A 10,770-nucleotide genomic window follows, 5' to 3' on the forward strand; every position below is an offset into this window, starting at 1 on the left:
GAAAATAAAAATGTAATTTGTCAAATATTGTGACATAAACAATTCGTGGATTGTTAATTTCCTGATAGAAATTGAAATCGTATTTGTTTCAGGTTAACTAATATAAACATGAATAAGTTATTTTTCTTTTATTTATTTTAGTCTTAAAATTAAAATCATCAATTCACGCGCCAAATATGCATGTAAATTCAATCGTATGAATGCCACACATGCTCAATCAACAAGCAGAACGGTTACAAGAGTGAGTTTATCTTCTTCTTTTATTTACTTTAGTCATTCTTAAAATTAAAATCATCAATTTACACTGTAAAAATACGTGCGTGTAAATCATACATTTTGTCCAGTTCAATCATATCAATGTCATATACATAAGTTCGATTGACCATGTAAATTATTAAAAATCCTAAATTTTGTAATATTTAAGTATTCAATTGACAAATTAAAAAAACACAAAAATCTAATTAATAATCCGAACCAAATATAAGATCTCCGAGCTTATTCCAACCCCCTTTTTCTTACTTTGTTCCAATGTTTCATGTTCTTGTACTCTTGTAAGCGACCACACAAGTTATATTTGCGAGGCAAAGACTCATTTTTTATCAGTTGCCCTAAAACCCTTTCCTTAATATATGCTAGAACCAGAAACAAAAACCAGGCAGCTGCAAAACCCTAGTACCTCTTCTCCCTCAGCAGCAGCTGCTCTGTTACTAGCCTTCAAGCCTAGGCAGGTAGTTCTAGCAGAGTCATCAAAATCCAATCTTGTTATGGCTAAGAAGGAGCAGAATCAAGAAAACAAGTTTGGTTTACAACAATCTATACTCCATTATCTTCACCTCAATGGTTTCTCCAAAACCCTCAAATACTTTCTTAAAGAAACTCAAACTGAGGTTTGTTTTTCTTTTATATCCCCTTTTTTATTTTATAAAAATGTGATTTTTATCCAAGATTTTTAGAACCTGTTATGTTATATGTTTATTACTGTTGTTTGGAGCTGATGGGTGGAATTATTTAAGCTTTTTTTTGCCTCTGCCTAGGAAGTTCCACCCTTTTTACTCCATTGGTCAGTGGCGGAGTCGGTATTTTCAGTAACAGGGTTCAAAATCTAAAAAAATAGACACACGAAGTAGCCGAAAGGGATTCGACATTTACTATATATATCTAAAAAAGTTATTTTAACCATGCATAAATCATATAATTTTCCGCCGAAGGGGTTCGGATGACCCCCTCATTGTAAGGTGGCTCCGCCACTGCCATTGGTGACTCGAACCTGTAACCTTAAGGTTTGAGGTGGAGGTGGAGGGGGCTTACCATTCCAGCTACCCCTCTTTGTCTTTAATGTTTCTCATATTCCTAACTTTGCAATAAGATTTATGTATACAAAAGATGCAGAGAAGTATTACAGGTTACATGATTTTTATAGTTAGAAGTAACACTTGTCAAATAGTAGCAATGGGGTAGAAATATGGAGCAAGGGAGTATAATTCTTGGGTAATCGAGTAGGAATAAAAAATATAACTCTGGTTTGATGGAGCTTGTGGGATGCTGTATAAACTGCACTTTTCAGCTATGTTTATACTATATATCTTATCTTTGATGAATTGCATTTTGTTGATCTAAGTAGGATGGTTGGTTTTCCTTGTCTAACCAAAATAAGGGCGAGTGTTTGGTTTCATTGGGAAGAAGTTGAGTATATGGTGAAAAGTCTTGGTAGAATCTGAATATGTTTTATTGACTCATAGGAATAAGTGACGGAAGATATGAAATAGGGGCGAGGGGATTAATAAGTTAAACTAGGAGGTTGCCAAAACAATGATTTCCTCTTAAACTAGACAGCATTTGTTCTTTCTTATCTGTTATCCCATGCAGAAAAAAGTCTTCAACAAGAGCTTGTTGTTTTGGCTTGTTAATTGTGTTCTCATTCGTATGTTGTATGATAGTGTTACATAGTCAACGTCGAAAATTGCTTTTGTTTTATGAAGAAGAAAAAAGAAAGTAATTGAAGGTTTCTGTACTTGTGTTAGTATTACTATGTCGAAGAAACCTTCACTTATTGAATTAATAACATCTTTTATCACGTCTGGCATTCTGTTCCACTGATTGAAAACTGTGCTAGGTCTCACTGATCCTTTAGTGTTTACAGGTTTTGTTGGAAATTTCATATGTACTTTCTGGTTGATTCCTTCATTTCGATCGAAAGTTTGATCTGTGGATGTCTCTGTAGAATCTGCAACTAACCTCTATACTAGGATGTTGGTACAGTCAATCATGTCTTTCTGCTTTTTGAATTTTTGATGCAGAGTGACAGTTGGAAGTCTTGTTCCCTTAGTTTGGAGGATTTGTACAGCAAGTATCTAAACAACAGGTATGTAATCACTTTCCTCTCCTGTGTGTGGTTTGCAAGCTATTGCATAGGAGCAAAACCCTGTGCGCACCTAAAGGGTAGCGGCTGCGGGTTTCCCTTGTCATAAAAAAGAAAATCTTATCCTGATGATACGTGGAATTTGAACCTGAGACATCACGGTTCTCAACCCACTTCAATGACCCTAGAGTGCACAGTTGGTTGCCATAAGGAATAGTTGATTTTAAACATTCACAAGTACGCAACTATAATGATTCTCAAGCAAGAATTTATCTTTTTAAGTTTGTTGATCGAGAGTAGTTTGGGGGGTTGGGAGTAAATTGTGTCCAACACAATGAATATGACATCTCTTGTATGTGGGATGCTGTTTGGTGGGTTACTTTGGCCAAACATCCCCTGCTTCCTTCTTACTTGTCTGTGCAGTTGTTTATAGTAATTTAACTTTCCAATTCCTTCTCTCATGCTACTTGACCTTCCTCAAATATGCAGCACTGATAATGATACATTATCAAAGGGCGACAAAGAGCCAGGTAATTTATCATATATCTTCATTCATCTTAAACTTAGTTTCTTTCATGAGGCTTGTATTTGTGATGTTACGGGTGTTATTCTAACTTGATTTTATCTTTCACAATTTGGTGTGCAGCGCTGTGTCAAGACGGCATGAAGGGAAAAAACATAAGTAGCAATGATGCTGACTCTCAGGAAAAAGTTAGCAAGAACAAGAAGAAAAAGAGAAGTGAATACAATGATATTGCTATTCCAGATGCGTCTCATCCTGAAAGTGTTGATAAATCCATGAAAAATGGTGCTACTGCTCAAGAGGTTTTAGCAGATGATAAGGTTAGCAATCAAATTTACATGTAAAAATACGAGCGACTAGATAGTTATCATGAGAAAAACTGAAGCATAAGAAGAGTGCTGATGATACTCTTTTTCCATTATAGGCAGACGTTCCTTTGAAGAAGCAGAAGGAGAAGAAAAAGAAGAAAACTGAGGAGAAACCAGAAAATGTAGACCCTATCGACAATGATAATAATGATCTTACTGTGGAAACAAATAAAAAGAAGAAGTCCAAGGAAAAGAGTGGAGCTACTGATTCTAAGGATTCCAAGAAGAGAAAAAGATTAGCTTCTGATGAAAATGCAAATCAGGGAGTTGATGGGGTTGAAACTGAAGAATCAAAGCGCAGAAAGACCGAAGACTTGGAAGAATCGAAGGCTCTTTGCACAGACAATGGAATTGAACAAAACGGTGAAGTTGTTGAAGCAAACTCTAATGGTAATAATCAGGATGAGTTGAACAACTCTGCTAAGCAGAAATCATCAAGGAAAGACTTTAATGGATCAGCAGAGGTATGCATGTGTCCTTTTTCTATTACCTTTTTTGGCCTTGGATTGTTAATGTGTACCAATGTTTAACAAGTGAGGTTCGTAATTTGCATTTTAATGTCGTAGTACAACTCTTGAAATGGTGATTACCTGACAGTTTCTCAAAAAACAATTCTTAAATTGTGTGTTATGTACTAAAGGAAAAATGATCTAAAAGAATTCCTAATTGCAGAATAATCTCAAATCCTTCAAAATGACTTTCCGTCATGTTTGTGTCAAGTTTTTTAATAAATAATCTTGAAGCATGCTTGAGTTAATTTCAATTGTTTGATCTTTGAGATTTCAGCAAGTAAACTCGGGCATTTGCAGAGGATTTATATGTCCTTGTGTGGAGGATTAAGTGGGCATTATTTTTATTTTTGATTTATGGACTTTATGCTACAGAACAGATTATGGATAATGAGACATCATAATATGATTTGATACAGAGGGATTTATTAATACAAAAGAAAAGAAAAAGGTCTGAACAGTGAGGATTGTAGTTCAACCAGATTGTGAGAAATAGCGGAACAATCTGAAGAAGGATGAGGCTAGGTATCCTTTTGATAGATGGATAATGAGGGATAACAATCTCCTCATAGTTTGGGCGGGAAGAAACTTAAGTTTTTGTTCATGTAACATATGAGCTCTCCTTTAGTTTCTCTCATTTCCTCTCTTTCTAAATTGACTTTAGCTCATAATTCTCCTCATCATATTCTTTTCCTTGGTTTTAACACAAAAGATAAGTCTTGTTAAATACTCCATTCATTTCAATTTATGTGTCTTAGTTATTATTTGGAGAGTCAAAGGATGTTTTCTTGACCATAATTTTTTCAAATATTTTGAATTGTTAACTACTGTGACTTATAGTACTTTCATGCAGTTTCTCAGTATGTTCTAAAAAAATGGATGATCTATGTTTGAATTCACACCGAACTTCAGTTAGTTTGACCCTCCTCCGAATCAAGCCACATAAATTGAAACAAAGAGAGTACCTATTTTGACCATTCAGACAATATAGTTTAATTGGAATATAATGCCAGACATATTTAGTTGCCTCTTTTCAAGTTAGATAATGAGAAAGTATGCAATCTTGAGGAAGAGAACCATACTACTGTAAGTTTGAGACTCACAACAGCCAAAAGTACAGTGGAAAAAAACATAGGTCATGTTTACCTAGTTAAGGCCCAGCCTTGCAGTCTCTCCACTGCATAGGTAGCTTTCCATCTTTGCCGACACGATTAGCTTTTTTGGAATTTTTCATATTTGAGGCAAAACTGATGGGATTCTTTATCTTTAATTATAGAAAGGGGTGGAGGGAAGCTTTCCTGTAATCCTAACAGAATATTTCTTTTGTTCTTTCATATTAAAATTGATGATTGCAGCTTGTGTCGTACACCGTTCTTTTGCTTGGTTTCATGTCCTGTCGTTCCTTCGTAATTTTGTGTGGCTATGTTACATTGGCTAACAGATGATTTATATGGTGGTTGTTGTTGGGAAGAATTATGAATGTGCTTGCTTTTTTATTACTGATGTTCTGAAAATGCATTTTGATTGCTATTGCAGCCAAAAACCGTAAATGCCTTTCAAAGAGTGAAAATTGATCAGGTGGAGTTTAAAGATGATAGACTTAAAGATAATTCTTATTGGGCAAAGGTATGATCAGATTCTCGTCTTCCAGCTTTTATGCTCATTAAGTATATATGTTGGATATTCATCATTTGCCATTCAACTAACTTTTCCACTTCTCCACGTACAACTGTTGCAGGATGGTGCAGACATTGGCTATGGTGCAAAGGCACAGGAGGTTTTGGGCCAGGTGAAAGGAAGGTATATTTTTCCAAATCCTGTCCAGAAGTTTAACGAACTTGAATTTACTTTTGACGAAGATGAATTAATTTATAAATAGAGGTTACCTAGTTGACAGCTCTTCTCGCGTGAGTTAAAATATAAATTTCTGAACTCAGATGTCAAGGGGAAGTAGGGAAAAATACTAGATTGCTTACATTTGTTAATGCTACTATGCTTAGGAAAATTACAAATCATCTTACAAGTATACTAATCAAGATTCAATAGCACTAACTTTCATTTTGCACCAAGGTATTTACCATAGTCCCCTCCTTCCATCCCCTCTTCTCATCTTTCTGTTAAGTATTACTCCTTCCGTCCCAATTGAAGTTTCTTTCTTTCTTTTTGTTTCTTCCCAAAAAAAAAGTGTTTCTTTCTTTATTTTGTAAGTATCCAATTTCAACATCCTACCTGGCAAGTTTAGGCTCACTTCTTTAGTTTAGTAACACACTTAAATTGGGATGAAAGGATTACTAGTTCTTTTCCTGGTAGTTAAACGAAGGGCATGTTACAATGTTTCTCTTTTTTTCGGTGAGTGGGGGTTATTGAAACTATGAAGTGCTATGCTCTCTAAGTGAGAACCCTGAGCGTGTTGATTGTCTGCATAGGTTCTACTTTTGTCGCAATGGCAAAGCTTAATTATCCATGCTATTTCCCAGGGATTTCCGACATGAGAAAACCAAGAAGAAGCGAGGCAGTTACAGAGGAGGGATAATTGACTTGCAATCGCACTCCGTCAAGTTCAACTACTCAGATGAGGAGTAGCCTGTTTCAAGCATATTTTCAGGGAGAGCCTCTTCATCCTTTGACAAAGAAAATAGAATTATTTTTCGCCGTTGTGGGGTTTTTGATTATTTAAGCAGAACGATAAAGATTTCATGAAACTTGAAGTTGATTCTATGCAAGAAAGTCCTTTGCATTTTCTTGTTAATTTCTTCAAGTTGTTTTTGAGCTCAGAAATTGTGTCAATTCATGAATTGTATTTAATATTAATCAACCTAGTGTCTTAATCTCTCAACATGAGAGCTGAGATTCTTATTTTCCTTTGAACTTAAATCTTCATTATTGAGTCAATTGATCAAAGCTGAAAGACCAAGTTATAGTATGTGTGCCTTTTGAAGTCCAAATAGTTTTTTGTGAACAATTAATGAGCTCCATGGGCCATTATGTGGTGGCAAAGGTGACATGTGATGTGTATGTATGAATTAATTATATATCCCTTTTCTACAATAATAATGTCTAAAATTTTAAACTTTTTTGGATTCTAAAACTTGCTGATCTATGCTATCTAACTTAGAAGTATTAAATAAGTCAATATACTTCTTAGAAGAATATGTTTAGAAGTCGTTTGGTGCAAGGTAGAAGGTATAATAGCCTTAGAGGTCATTTGGTAGGATGTATTAGGAGAAATAATCCATGTATTATGTATGGAGTATTATTTAGTACTATGTTTGGTAGAATTTTTGGGCATAAGTTTAGTTATACACCCGACATGGTATTATTAGGAGGTATTACTAATACCTTCTATGTAATGGTATTAGTAAATACATTGGATTTAATACCATGGGATTATCTATGTAAAGACAAAAATATCCCTCAAATTATTTTATTTATTTTCTTGATTTTATGTTTTATATTTGTACTAGTAAATTTATTTAAATAAATTACCTTACAAATTTTATTATTTAGAGAGAGTTGTTTGTTAATAAATAAATACAATGCATATCAATACAATATTTAAAATGTGAGTTGTTTAACATTTACTAATTGAAAAGGCAAATATATTACCACATGACATTTGTGATCTTAATTGAATATTTATTTGTTGGTTTATATGTGGTTTCTAATTGTTTGTATTTTGAACAATTTATAAATTGCATACATATTAAAACTACACCTTGCAATTTTTATATGTAAATATAGATGATTTATTTGATTTTACTATTTTTATCGTCTTTTCGATTTTAAAGTAGATGGTCTATCTATTTTAAATTGAAAATTAATGTTTTTAAGTGATTAATTTATTAAGATAACAATTGTTTACCCTCAAATAATTCAAGTGAGAAAATAACAAACATGACAACAAAATTGTTCTTCTCCTAGCTAGTTAGAAGGCCATAAAAATAAAATATTGTCCGGCAATTATCTACCTTGACCGATTACATAAAATAAAAAATCTCATAATAATGCAAGGGTATAATTGGAAAGAAGCTTTTTGTAGAATTTTAATCCAAATACAAGATGAGGTTAGAAGCAATGAACCAAACACTTGATAAAAAATACACCCTGCACTACTAATCCCTACATTATTTATTTTTCTACCAAACGACCCCTTAGGATATAAAATGTAGGATTATTTCATCCCATGTTTGGTTGGAGGTATTTAGGTAGTCTTTGGATTATTTATTACACCATTTTTATCATAGTGACAGGATAAATTACCCCCTATACACGGTAGAATAACTTATTCTGCGATAATTTGTTTCCAATTAAACGACCCTTCAAAGTGAAGGGGAAGCCTTGAAATAACAATAAAGTTGTCTATGTGTGATTTATAAGTCACGAATTGAGTCATGGAAACCACTAGGATAGGTTGCTTACACCACACCACTTGATGTACGGCCCTTCACCGGACCCAGCTAATGTGGGTTGTAGGGCTTCCCTTAAGAACATGTTGAAAATTGCCAGACAAGTATAAAATATTTCTCAAATGAGTTTCCTAGGAAAATCTTGAGCTTTTTTAATATATAAAAAAAAGCTATATAATAGTGTTATTTAAATGATTTAGTTGACCTTTAATTAGTACAAAAAATGACCCTTTTTTCCCCACACAAGAAAAAAACCATTGATTGGTATTTTTGAATAGGTATTTTTGTCTTGTGAGTTGTGAGTGTGAATGGTATCATTATCCATTATCTAAATCAGCTTTTCCACATTGTTTTAAAAGTAAATATTTCAATTGCTTACAAAAAATTAAGCAAGAATCAGGCCATTGGAAATTTATTAGCTTTTGTACCAATTTTTTTAGTACAAAGTTTTTTTTCCACTCGGTGTCCGGAATGCACATTAGAGCTCCGACTAAATTCGGATCGCGCACTACAGGATCCATTTGAGGGTGACGCTCTTAACAAGTTTTTCTCCATACCCAGAGCTCGAACCTGAGACTTCTGGCAAAGGGTGAAGCAATCTCACCATTGCACCACAACTCATATTTGGGATAAAAGCTATTACATAGGGTTTTGGATATGTTTGTTTAGAGGACAACTTGGCAGAGCCAAATTTTTTACTTGAGGGGTTAAAATATGAAAAAGTGAACCCACGAAGAAGCTGAAAGGGTTCAACGTATATTATATATATATGAATAATAATTTTTAATTATATATATAAATAGTGTAATTTTCTGTCCAATTCCTTTAACCCTACCTAACTCCATTCCGTCGACAAAAAAAGAAATAATACGCAATGGACGGTGGAAGTCACTCATCTTATGTTTCTTGGAAACGTATCAATATTTTTCTCCATGAAAATCCAAAACACCTATAGTTAAAACACATGAGAAAGGGAAAAAATTAATAAAATGTACATGTGTGCCCTAGATTTATTTAAACCAAGAGAATTTCTCAACTTCTTTTTTAAAAAAGAAATAGGATAATAGTGGTGTTCAGACAAACTCGTTTTCCACACGCTAACTTCGCCCCCTATTGATTACTATTATATTAGTACTTGTTACTTCCTCTGTTCATTTTTATCTGTCTATTAAACTAAAAATAGTTGTTCGACAATACTTATTCAATTTGAAAAATCAAGAGATAATATATCCTTTCATGTCTATTTTACTCTTGCTATTAAATATTATTCAATATCCAATACATTTTCCAAAGCATTAAATTTAATATATTCAAAAAATAATATAATAATATTACCTCATTATTTCTTAAGATATGTGTCAAGTCAACAGTACAGACAGAGGAAGTCAAGGAGTAGGTTTTAATTTTCACCTGTCACAAAAATAGGTACTGACATAAATGAATTTTGGTTTTTCAATTTATGAGTGCGGGACCATAGTTCTTTTTCTTGTTAGATTTTAAATAAATTGTAGTTAGCATTTACTATATTCTATCATATAGATTCCACTTTATAGGTACCGTTCACCTCGCGTGAAGGCTCACTCAGAACACGTACCAAGCTTTTATTCGAAAGGAACAGAACAAAGAGGAGTGCTCCACTCCGAAAGAGAAGGAACGGAAAGAGCAGGCGGCATCTCTCGTCGTCTTCACGGAATTTCTTCATCTGAATGAGCGAAAAAAGAGTAGTATCCTCCTTGGTCCTTTTTACATAACATTCTGACCTTCATACAGGAATATCAGATAACTCTTTCCACAAAAATTTAGGAAAATAGAAAGACCAAGAGAGTTTCAAAACTTGTTAACAAAGAAATGCTATGTATTTTCAATTATTTTTCCATATTAAAAATATTATTTTTTCTTTTGATTATCAAAAAAAGTCTTAACCTACCAAAGCATGGTGTACTGAATAAAATACATGATATTACATGCATGAAAGTCACCATATATAAGTGCAACAAGAAAATTTCTATACGGAAGCATAATTTAGTAAAAGGAGGATTAAAAATTATCTAGTATTGAGCATGTTGGCTTAACTGATTTAGATTCGTGTTTCACTCTCACACGACGAAAAACGTTTTTTTACTATAGTTTTTCTGTTTGAGGACATAAATTTAATCGAAACCTTTAATTAAGGCTGGAGAGCTAAATCACATTCATTTCACCGCACCCCTTGGTGGTGATCAAAGTCTAATAACCTTTGGATCCTCCAAACATAAGTTCAATTTATAAGATTTTATATATGAATTATTGTACCTAGCAAATGCATAAAACCTTCTACTTTTAAATATTATTTGAGTCTTGATAGACAGAGTTACCGGATACCTATTGTTGATAGGAAATAACAAATATCTAGTAAAATTAGTCAAGATACAAGCAAACTAGTCTGTACATTATGATTATTAAATGGAAGAAAGTTGAATTACAATGGAAGTTTGATTATGTGTTTGGGAAGACTAGATTAATGATGGGAAATCCCAACCTTATTATAATTATTAATATTATTGCTTTTCATGTACTCCTGAATTAATGATCTTTTTCAAGAAATTATAACCTTGAATTAAGGAAA

General features: G+C 33.3%; 1 protein-coding gene across 1 annotated transcript; it reads left to right on the plus strand.

Annotated features, from left to right (window-relative positions):
- The first annotated feature begins 557 nt into the window (after nucleotides 1-557).
- LOC102596645 (suppressor protein SRP40) lies at nucleotides 558-6,682 on the plus strand. The gene is made up of 8 exons (XM_006366899.2): nucleotides 558-887; nucleotides 2,298-2,362; nucleotides 2,849-2,889; nucleotides 3,006-3,202; nucleotides 3,307-3,714; nucleotides 5,296-5,385; nucleotides 5,498-5,559; nucleotides 6,237-6,682. Exons 1-8 carry the CDS (start codon nucleotides 630-632, stop codon nucleotides 6,340-6,342), a joined length of 1,227 nt encoding a protein of 408 aa, XP_006366961.1. The 5' UTR covers nucleotides 558-629; the 3' UTR covers nucleotides 6,343-6,682.
- The last annotated feature ends 4,088 nt before the right edge of the window (nucleotides 6,683-10,770 follow it).

The sequence above is a fragment of the Solanum tuberosum genome, unplaced genomic scaffold (assembly GCF_000226075.1).
Source record: "Solanum tuberosum cultivar DM 1-3 516 R44 unplaced genomic scaffold, SolTub_3.0 scf00669, whole genome shotgun sequence".
In the NCBI taxonomy this organism is placed as follows: Eukaryota; Viridiplantae; Streptophyta; class Magnoliopsida; order Solanales; family Solanaceae; genus Solanum; species Solanum tuberosum.